At 43.8% G+C, this 11,751-nt stretch overlaps 1 protein-coding gene across 1 annotated transcript; it reads right to left on the bottom strand.

Moving 5' to 3' along the window:
• Positions 1-7,498: 7,498 nt before the first annotated feature.
• Positions 7,499-9,551, bottom strand: LOC144169548 (COMM domain-containing protein 1-like). Its single transcript, XM_077698769.1, has 2 exons — positions 9,258-9,551; positions 7,499-8,072 (listed from the first exon to the last, which is right to left on the bottom strand). Exons 1-2 carry the CDS (start codon positions 9,417-9,419, stop codon positions 7,731-7,733), a joined length of 504 nt encoding a protein of 167 aa, XP_077554895.1. The 5' UTR covers positions 9,420-9,551; the 3' UTR covers positions 7,499-7,730.
• Positions 9,552-11,751: the final 2,200 nt, after the last annotated feature.

Here is an 11,751-nt window from a genome sequence, read left to right on the forward strand (position 1 = left end):
CTCAGTGGCTAAGGCGTAGCGCTGATGAGCACACAGACGCGGTTTAGATTCCCGGTCGCGGCGGCCGCTTTTCTGATGGAAGCGAAAAGCGAAAACGTCCGTGTGTCCGAAATTTCGTCGCACGTAAAGATGCCCAGGTGGTCAAAATTAATCCGGAGCCCTCGACTATGGCGCGCCTTGTCGCCGGCGTTGCGACGGCGCGTTAAACCCAACAGTAAATAAATAAATAAATACATATAACTAGGTAAATAAATAAATAAATAAATAAATAAATAAATAAAAAGCAGTAAATAAATAAATAAACACTTTCGGAAACGCTTTGAATCTTCTTCGCATCTGGAAGCACTGCGAAAACTATAGCTATTGCCAGCACAGAGCAACAGTGCGTGATTTGCTCGTCGCTGCGGATACACCTTCCGTTTCTGCTTCGCTTTTGTGGCTTTTTTTAGATGGCTATCAAATGCGTTCTATTCTGCAACTTAAGGAAAGCCGGCAAACAGCCGCTACACCGCTGTAATAGCGTCATTCAGCGGTCGAAGAACGCGAAGAGCGGGAAGGAGAGAAAAATATTTTGAGCAAGTTTCTATGTTATCTGACGAGGAGAGAACAGTAATTTTTGGCTGAGGCACATTGCGACCCTATACTATAATGCGTTGGTTGACTACTTTCCGCAAGCACTCAAGATTTAGACAAAAGTTGAAAAACGTGTTGCAGGGTCGCTTTAGTTTGGCGAAAACAAAATATTTGGACAAAGAAACCTTCATTATGAATTTGTTGTTATGCCGATTTGATAAGGAAACGAAAAACGAGCACAAAAAAGTAACAGAAAAAACACGCCTGCTTTTTTTTTTCTTCGAACCCGTTTGAACCCGTTTGAACCGGTTCGAACGGGTTCGAACCGGTTCAAACCGGAACGGAATGGTGCTCTGGAACTGAACCCGAACCGAACCCGAAAGGCTTGAACCCGAACCCGAACCGAACCCGAAAAAATTCCGGTTCGACACCCTGCTCTAAAGTCTCATTGGACGGCGGGTATAGGACGACATTGGATAGGGAACCACTGGAGATAGGAACTTCCTAATGGCCCTTCAGCGACTGGTGACAGCGATTGGGCTCTAGGAAAGATGATAGCCAAGTGAAGCCACAAGCAGCAGCAGGAGTAATGATCACTTGTAGAGAGAGAGAGAGAGAAAATGAAGTTTAATTCAATCGAGGCAATGTTTAAGAGAGGCGTCCTCATTCGAGGAGGCCGGATCGACAGCCGTTTCCATCAAGAACAACTGATCTTCCAGGCCGCAGCTGGCCATGGCTGTCTCCCAATTCTCTATGGAAACGTGAAGCTTGGATGGATCTACGGCGCACTAGTCGCAGCCGCCTACTATGTGTATGAGGTTCCCAGGCTCTCTACAGAAGCAACGCAATGGAGAGAGTTGTGTCCCGTCAAAGAGGTGAAGTCTGGCATTGTGTGGGACGGTGTATGCCCACAGGGTGCGGAGTAATGTTTCCTGGTTAATCGGTAGCGATTTGTGCGGGGAGGAGTACGTTCTATGGAAGAGGCCAGAGTGCTGAGTAACTTCTTGGTCTGTGACTGCAGGATGCATGCACTCGGGCCGGGCTTCATCAGCGCCGGCTAAGCGAGTCAAATCTCGAACCACGAAGTTGGTGATCTTGTTTGCCGTGGATGCCAGTATGAGCTGGCGCTCATACAATCGTGACTGGTCTCGTTGGTGGTCTCTGATTGAACATCGGAAGTGTTGTAACATGCAATCGACCGTTGGAAAAGTTGGGCCACGCCTGCTAAGGGTCTGTTATGAGAGTTTTGACGCCGCTTTGGCTAAGCGCATGTGCTATCGCCGCTTCCTCAGCTTAGAGGGGGCTGTGTTCGTCGGTTGAGATGCTACACCTGTGGGAGGCTGCAGAACGGTAACACAAAGAGAAGGTACTGAAGAATGCTACCGGGCGGCTCTTGCATCAAACCAGTTGATCGTCCCTTCCTTTTTTTCTTGCAGTTTAGTTTCTTTCCAACTGTCTCCCCTCATATATCCGCACGTTTTGAAAACTCTTTGATGAATATACAATATGCATTAGGCAATTAGTTCTTTAGTCCGAGATGTCAATGTTAATATAGCAACAACATAATTGCGCAATACGGGCATAAAGAAAGACCTTTTATAGCATTCAGGCGGTCTTCACATAACTTTGCGGCTACTTTGTGCGTGACAAAATTTCCTGATTGGTCGAGAAGGAGAACGCTGCAAAATTTTCAAATGCAAAGGATCCCAAAGATATCATGTTTGGTCGGACCGTCGAATCCGCCTTAACTGACCCGCTAATTCTTTTAATCAAAATTAAACAACACACCAGTCCTAATAATTCACATTAGCTCATTCACTCACCTAACTAATTTCAACTTCAACTTTATTGACCATTTCGTACATAGAAATGCGAGGACAAACACAAAAAGCTGCAAAACTGCAGCTTGACGAGGTGTTTGCACCTTACGGTTGGCGTGGCAGATCAGAAACAGGAGTTTAAAGCATACGCACAGGAAATAATCCTAAGAAAATAAATCTGCCTTAACATGTCGATATTACATACAAACATAAAAGAAAGCATTAAAACGCACTATAGCTCACAGTTTGTAAAAGATACTTATTAAATGATATACAGACACACATATAGGCAACCATAGGTACATACATACATATAAAGGTTACAAAACAAAACAGGGTACACAGCTACATAAAAAGAGAAATATTGGATACGTACGGAACGTGTGTAGACACAAAAAAAGCAAAAGACAAAACTTCAAGAAAAAGTCATGTTATATACAGGTATGCATACACTTATCAAAATCTGCACTACAGAAGTATCCACATAAATAAATACACACAATATTGCCAAAAATCAGTGTACGCTACTTTTTAGATGCTAAAGTTTGCAGGGAATGAAGACAATGCCAATAAAACGCTTGATATATATTACAAGTAATTTTGGCTAAACCAAGGTTGCCACGAGAGATAACGCTTAATAGATTATCAGTTAAAAATGTTCTATGTTCAGCAGTAAACGTTTCCTTAAGTCTCACTTAGAAATTGTATTTATAGCTATGCCACTCTCGGCTAGGTTATTTAAAAGGCGGGCAGTTCGGCATTGCAACCATTCATTGCCATAATTCGTTCTTGAAAACGGCACGAACCATGTACTCCTTCCCCTAATTTCGTACGGTACGTCCAACGGTTTTTTTAAACTACATAGACTTAGATATGCTGCACCGTTGTGTTGCAAGCTATTTTTATACTTTGTTAGAAGATTAAAGTTGTGGATACATTGGACAGGAAGCAAATTATACTGCAGAAATAGTTCGTTGGTGTGAGTCATATGGTACAGTTGCGATATGTCGAATGACCTTTTTCTGAAATAAATGCAGCTTATTAATATTTTTTGCGGAACTGGTTAACCATACGAGGCTGCAGTAATTGATGTGAGCTGTGAATATAGCATGATAAAGAATAAGTTAAATATTTGATGTAACCACAGGCCGTAACCTACAAAGCACCCCACACGCTCGAGATAAATAAGTGCAGATGTGATGGACATGGGCATCCCATTTTAAATGTTCTTAAAAAACAATGCCTAATGTTTTTATTTCACTAACTATACAAAACTTTTCAGATCCGATGTACAAACTGAGGTTTCTGTCAACAGATCTTTGAGCTGGTGAAAATAACACCGCTTTAGTTTTCTTAGTATTTATTTTTAACGAGTATGCTTTAGTCCATTTGTGAAGCTTTTCGAGGGTTTGCTAAATGCAAAAGCTGAGTAGTATCACACGATTTAAAGAAAATGTTGGTATCATCTGCGTAAATAATAAAATGTGCAATGTCAGTAATTTCTACGATATCATTCATATAAATATTGATCAGGATTGGCCCGAGAAGGCTGCCCTGCGGAACTCCAGCCCTTACTTCTTGTGAAGAAGAGTTGTGTTCCTTTATTGCTACGACCTGTTGCCGGTTACTTAAATAAGACTGCAAAAGAGTAAAGCCCCCGGAATCCATAATGTTGTAATTTTTAAAGCAATGTTAAATGACTAATTCTAACAAATCCTTTGAAAAAGTCTATAAATATAACTAAAGTTACCTTCTTGTCTTCAAATCCCTGGATTATTCATTCTTTTTGCGTTAGTAAAGCTAATTCGTTGGCATATGTTTACGAAAACCGAACTGTTTTGATGATATAATAGAGTGTTTGTCACAGAAGGACACAAGGTGTTTCGCGATTACTTTTTCTAGCCTTTTAAAATAACTGGAAGTACAGAAACCGGTCTATAATTGGAAAAATTTATTTTGTACCCGGATTTAAACAGTAGCGTGACCTTAGCTTGCTGCATCTTTTTTTGGAAAAACACCAGTAGTAAGGCATAAGTTATATATATGGCTAAGCGGCGATACAAGAAGGTCCAGTACAAGCTCAACAGGCCGAATCTGAAGCCTATCGATGTCTATGGCCTTGCTATTTTTTAGTGACAAGAAAATCGACCATATTTCCTGAGGAGTTACCGGAGAAAAAAAAAGCTCTGTGGGGGTTAGAATCCTTTAGGAAGCTCATAGCGCTTTCATTGTGGGAGCATTGCATAAGATTCGGTAAATAGTGATTAAACTTGGTTACCAGTTCTTGACCCTTGAGTGGTTTATTATCTACTGTCAATTCAAAGTCGTCGTTACGGTGGGTAAGTGTGTGCAAAAGTTTATTCAATTCCACATGACATCCCGCCGGGAGGAAGCCTCAGAAAACACATGTTCGAAGTACATTTTCTTAGTATAGCGTAAGAACTTTGTCACAAAGTTTCGGTACTTTTTAAAGGCTACAAAATCGTCCCTGTCCTTTGTTTTTACAAACTGATGGTACAATAAATCTTTTTTACGGATCATCTTCAGACATTCGCCTGTAATCCATGGTTTCCTTATATTCTTATTTTTCTTGACCATCTTAAAAGGAAAATACTTTTTATATGCATCTTTATATGATTCTATAAAAGTATCGTAGGCATCATCTGCAGTGGTGCACAGAAGTAAAGGCTTCCACCAAATAGAGGGAATTTTCTGACGAAAAGTAGTCAAAGTATTCTGATTATTATGGTGAAAAGCGAAAGATTCGGGGCATTGCTTACATCTTAGTCATTCTGTGTGCATTGAGAACATATATATAGGTAAATGGTGACCTATATGTACACCAGTCACACCGGACATGGTACTGCTACTTGTATCACTGGTTATAAATACATCAATAAGACTTTGGGAAAGACGGCCCATACGAGTCGGTTCTTTGATCACGTTCATGCAGCCGAAATAACCGAAAAGGAGCTCTAGATCACGCGAATGTGCGCTTGCCTGTAATATGTTAATGTTAAAGTCCCCACCAATAGTTATTTGTAAACCATAAGACGAAACAAAATTGAGGTCTTTTAAAAATGCGAAACAATTTTCGAGTTTTCCATCAGGGGGGTGGTACACAACAACAAAAATAGCATTTTTACATTTCACCGTTAAAGCTTCATAATCTTACATTTCACCGTTAAAGCTTCATAATCTGTCTTAACTGTTGAAAATTCGTTCATTGTACTACAAGAAAGCTGTGTAGACACGAGCTGTAAAACACCCCCATTTCGTGGTGGGACCTATTTAGCAAGAACGTGTTGAAGCCCGAAAGGCGCAGCACTTCTGTGTCACTCTTATACCAGGTTTCCGTTATCATGACAACGTCGAACTTGAAGCTTTCAAAGCTGCGTTTTCTTTTCTTGTAGTGTCACATTCTTCTTTCATTTCCTCGTAGATTTTGTTGGAGAATTCGTAGCTTTTTTGCATTTCCACATTTTCTTTCCTAGTGGTTTCATATTCTTTTTTTAATTTCCTCGTAGCTTTTCTGCATTTCCCTTACTTCTTTTCGAAATTCACGCTTAAGATCAGCGATCTCGCGTCTTAGGTCAGCAATGTCAGTTTTCATGACCAAAGAAATGCGGGATTATACACAAGGGCAAGCGAGCAAAGATTACTGCAGAATATTCAAACCTTTGAAATAGGAAGGCGACTATCAGGCGACCGTTCTGTTCGCTGCCTCCGCTGCCAAGTGATGCTGAGGTGGACGGAGCGTTCTTTTAAAGGATCCACTTCGTGACGAAAGTCACACGTGGTCCAGGAAACAGGGGGTGTGGCGAGGCGATGTGGCGAGGGGGTGTGGCGAGTCTACCCGCTAACCCGCACTAATCGACTTCAATCCATTCACCTCTTAAGGTTAAGGTTAAGCAGATTCGAGATAACATAAAAATGCTATCAAAAATACTTTAAAAGTGGAAATTAGGATTCCCCATTTTTTTAAATCTCATGTTCTCTTAGAGCAGTAACCGAAAGACACAACGGCACTGTATACAAGAAAAAGTTACGTTAATTTTGAGAACTGCGAGTGTTTGTGTCTCAGTGCTGTTGGTATATAACTGCCCATTCAAACTATAAGTGGAAGATATGGATGTATTGTTGATGGTGTCCCTGAAGGCCTTCACAAGCGGACAGGGATGCATGCGAATTAACAAGACATTAAAAACTTTACGCGATTTTAAACACCATGTAGAGAAACCATGAAGAATATTCCATGATATGTTGCCTCGTGATATGCATTATAACTTAAGTTATTCTAAACGTAAAAGGTAATTGGAAGAGATGGGCAGTGCCTAACGCAAACTGGTAGTATATAAGGACAACTTTACATTAAATTGAGGGAAATAATTAGAAGAGAACATGATGGGCCATGGGAACTGCAGACTACGCAAAATATTTCATGGTTCTGTCTGGGGAATGGCAAAATATCTTCATACGCAAGGTAGGGTACCGAACTGGAAAACTAGAAATCACATTTTTGAAGCCCCGGAACCGGTTCGGAACGGTTCCTTCGATTCGTTCCGGTTCGGGTTCAGTTCCAAAATGGCGGAAAAAATACGGTTCCGGTTCAGTTCCGGTTCCGGGCAAAAATTCGGGTTCGGTTCCGGTTTTCGGTTCGGTTCCGGTTCCGGTTCGACACCCTGGTTGTGGAGGGTATCTTCATCCACCCTATGTACCCACACAAGATACATTTGTTGACAAATACCCAACTGTGTACCGAAACAGAGTTGGGCCATCTAATGCATGTGAAGAAGCATAAAACTCGCGACACAGGCTTGGCACCTAAATTTCCGTTCCAATATCCACAATGTTTAGAATATAAGTTTCACATCTCTTAGCTTAGTCCACAGCCAAGAAGTGTAAATAAAGCCACCCCAGAGACCTCTTTTTAAGCTATAACTTTTGGATGCACTGCACGAAGTACTGTCCTTGGGGAATCGTCAAAATCACAACCGTATGTCTACAGTCATGGCAGCGATGCTGAACCTTTAATACATCTAGTTGCATTTTGCCAGGCACGAAAGCTCAAAGTCTAGGCTATAAAAAAAACAATAGAAGACAACAACATTTATTCATTTATTCTTAATTTAACACATGCTGAGAAAAATGGGAATGTAATATCAATGCCTTCATCATTGACTGGGTTTTCTTATGCTCTGTCCTTAATGCCGGCTGACTCCAAAACACACATTAGTTTCCCCACACAGCCTGTGGGGCTGCAGTGCAAAAATGAGGCACTCGCACCACTCACTGCAAAATCGCACACAACTGAGCACAGTTGGCCACCACCGGGATTCACTTTGCCGCCCTAGGGCAGTGCTTGTCCAAGACAACCTGAATTGCAGCAATGTCCTGAAGCAGAGACTCAAGCTCTGGCTTGCCAAGTGCAAACTGCACTGGTCCCATGGAGACCTGTACTGTTGGGCCATCGAGGTCCACCCGCCAAGAGCAGGATTCCAAGCTGGGGTTCCATCGGCTTTGGGCTACAACACTGGCCCGCACACGCGCACGGTGGCTCTTCCAGAAGCGAGAGGTGCACTCGGCTTGCTCCTTGGTTAGGCCACCATCCTGACGCTTGGTCTGGGATGTCAGGAAGGCTTCCAGCTGCGTCCAGTCCATGTTGGATGCGGCGAGTGTCTGATGGGAAAGAACGTGGTTTAATGTCGACCGTACCATCTAAGTCGCAAAGAGTATACTAACAACTGCCTGTAACATGAACTGTACCACTTCCGTAAAAGCTTAAAAAAAGGGACGATTGGAAAAAATGCCTGGCTTACCCAAACTACCTGCTCATGCCCCAACCTTTGCAAAGAGACAGCCTTTTAGTCAGTTTTACATTCTTTTAGTATTAATTCCCATGCAGCATGTTTTTGTTTCAGTTTTGCTCCACAATGCGACAAGGACTTGCCGTTTGTGGAGTGATTTTGGGCAACATGCGACAGTGGAGCTCTACTAATTCCTTGATAGGAAATTTAACACGTTACATCTTCTTGTAAGGACTAATGTAACATCATACTGTAATATTAGATTGAGAACATAATAAAATTCGCACCACACGTGTGATTCTAAAAAATGGCTCGATCAAAAGACGCTTTCTCATCCAGGCGAACAGTGCGATGTAACCTTTGCTCCTATGCATTCGCAAAATGTAGAAAGTAGAAAGCAAAGCTATTGTTGCAGGTTAATTAATCCTACAACTATGTATGTTATGTTATGCACACTCTATACAACGTATATAAATATGTGGACATTTACAGATTCCACTTGTTCGGACAGTATTCATTACAAGAGGAAGACGACTAATAAGAGATCCAGATAGAAATAAATTAACCGAGCAAATGTGAGGTATTTCAGTTCAGCAGATTAAAACCTAAGTCTGATCACTACAGTGTCAAGCCGACAACGTTTTTCGTGTCCACAAAAAGTGCTGATGTAGGTGCACTTTGGTTTCACGAAAAGCACGAAGATAAAATCATCTAGAGCATCGTATTTCAATCTATGTCCCTTGGACGTGCCTCGAAGGCATGGTGGACTTGTAGTCAGCTGGGAAACTAAACTAGCGACTCGCATTCACAGGCATGATGGCATTCCCGCAGCCAGCTCTTCGGGCCGCGAGGTTCAATGAAAGTTGTGAAGGACAGATGGATCAAAGGAGCCCATATAGCCTCCTTTATTACGGTCGGTTACAAAGGAGACTATGGTCTGTCAAGCTTTCCTTAAACTGTGCAACGGACGGACGGACGGTGATATACGAATAACGCAATTTTATCGCGTTTAGTTACTGCAGCCGCTATTAAGGCAAATACGAGCCTTTATGCTCACCTTTAGCACTGTAGTTGCTCTGGTGACTAGTTTCGAAAACTCCGCATCTGAGGCTGAAGGGTACAGCTCGCTTTTTAACAGCTCGTCAGTTGCGTCTGAGTTCCCGTAATACAATCGTTGCGCTAATCCACTCAGAAGACCAAAAAATGCGCCTTGGTTCATAACGAAGCTACTTGTCTAACCGAAGTACACCCAATATTTCGATACAACGCCGGTTAACGCCTACTGCACAGTTGATAACTTGCTGCTGTCCGCGATCCCGACATCCCGATAGCGCGAGTAGGTGTATTTATTGGTTTGAAACCCGTCCGGAGGCAGTTCTCAGACTATCCGCGATTTGCCCGCGGACTATCAAGGACTGGTTATCGAAGAAGTTTGTTGCAACCGTCATGGAGAAATAGCGTGAAATAGACTGGTTGGTGGCGCGACCTGGTGGTCGCCCCTCAAAAAGGAGTGTCTCAGATCATCGCCTCCTGCCAGGAGGCTTTGCTCCTGCCCCTCCTGCTCAGCATAAAGTTTCTTACAATATAATGCTGCTCAGACCGTCCCCCACCTTCGCCCATAGAGTTTCATGAAACTACGCTTTCGCCGACTGCCCGGAGCCCGAGACGCTCGAGCACTTACTGTGCTCTTGCCGCCAGCATGACACCGTGAGGGATGAACTCCGGGCCACACTCCAGCGACTCTGTGCACCGAGCCACAACCTGGAAGACTTTCATGTTCCCCACGGGACCGGACGCCATCCGATGGTGTTGTATTCGAGCACCTACTCAACTTCCTGGTCGTAACAGGTCTACCGCAGTGTTCGTAGCCGTAGAGCCATGGTCGAAACGAACGCGACCTGTCCCCCACTCACCTCTTTCTGCCCTCGCTCTCTCTCTCCCCCCCCCTCCTCTTCCCTGGACTTTGTTGTACGAGGGTGAACTCCTCCTTGAGTTCACTAATATCCCCAGTTCGTTTCTCTTCCCTGCTGTCTTAGTACAGTGCTCTAGAGTCTTAGTAATCACCACCACTCTATGGCACAGCAAGCACCATGAATGAACGCATGTCAGATTGTATAAAACCATGGAGGAAGAATATAAAACCAAGAGAGTGAAGGCGACTCCTATACTATCGATCAAGACGGGTGGACATCATCCAAAACACCACGTCAACATCGTGTGGACCCCTCACAAGATTAGTCCTAGCTGCGTTGACCCACCGATGTTCTCGACAACCACCTTCTTAATCATCATCAGCCTGTCTGCGCCCACCGCATGGCAACAGGACAGGACTGCCCCCAAATCCTCACACACCACAAATTAAAATAGGCATTTATTCTGTGATTCATTTTCCTCCGTATCACTGCAAGGTACGTAAGCCATCCCACCCTCCAAATCCCTGAGCAGTTGAACAGCGCGGCTGTGCCTGCAGGCGACCGCTGCATGGTCAACGTGGTCAACTGCACTCCTTACGACGGCACGGTGGAGGAAGATTCATGAAGACTATTGAGCAAAAATAAATTGTGGGGTGGCCTTCTAGCCCGGAAGTCAATACTGGCACTGGCCGCTCGGTCGATGATCTGGTCGTCGAGGCGCGGGCTGCATGCTCTCCCACTGCTCACAGAAAGGGAAGGTCGCGGTTTCGATTCGGTAGCACTCTCAGACGATAGAGAACTAGTGCGGTCGACGCATGACGAATTCCTGGAGGAACAGCTCAATAAACGTTTTCTCTCACTTATCCTGCGGCCGTCGTTACTTGTTACAATGAGCATATCTTCCATTTACCTGTTCTAGCTATTTGTCCACGGGTACGTAGTTCAAAAACTGCCTTATCAAGCGCCAGTAATGTGAACAATTCTAGTTCACTGTTGCGCTGTATCAGGTCTAGTCCGCGTCTCGCCCGAAGCGGCCTTCAAGGTGCCCATCAGTCTCATTGCCATGTCCCAGGCCGCAAACACACATGCTCCTTCTTGGCCCCTTCCCAAAATGTGGCTTCCAGTGGCCTAAGAAAGGAGCTGAGAAAGGCCTCCTCTTCGTGCTACGCCCGATTCTTTCGCAAACACCCATATATGAACAGATACTGGCGTTGCCCACTCGTTATAAGATATGGGCCCTGCGTGCCGGTCACGAAATTGGCGGATCGAGGCCCCCACAGTACCCACAGTACCACAGTACGTCCCACAAGGAGCAATGTTCCAATGTTAAATCTTCGCTGCCGAGGTAGGGTGTCTAGAAGCTTCTAGTCACCCTAGCCGAGGTAAACGTTCCGCGCAAACCAACAGGTTACAGACGCCTGTGATTTTAGAGGAGGGTTCGGTTAGTGTTTCCCGGAATTACTGTATGGGTACCAGGCAAGCACTAATTGGTACAATCAGGCAGGTACAGCCAACGTTTCGCTACCACTGTCAGTGTCAGTGGTGTGGTGGTGTCAGTATCCACTGTGTTTTTCATATATTTTTTTTTTCATAAGTTGGTAATAACCAACACTATTTTACCATAATAACTCTCTTCGC

The sequence above is a fragment of the Haemaphysalis longicornis genome, unplaced genomic scaffold (genome assembly GCF_048455015.1).
Source record: "Haemaphysalis longicornis isolate Haplotype H1 unplaced genomic scaffold, Haemaphysalis longicornis Haplotype H1 scaffold_2, whole genome shotgun sequence".
NCBI classification, from domain to species: Eukaryota; Metazoa; Arthropoda; class Arachnida; order Ixodida; family Ixodidae; genus Haemaphysalis; species Haemaphysalis longicornis.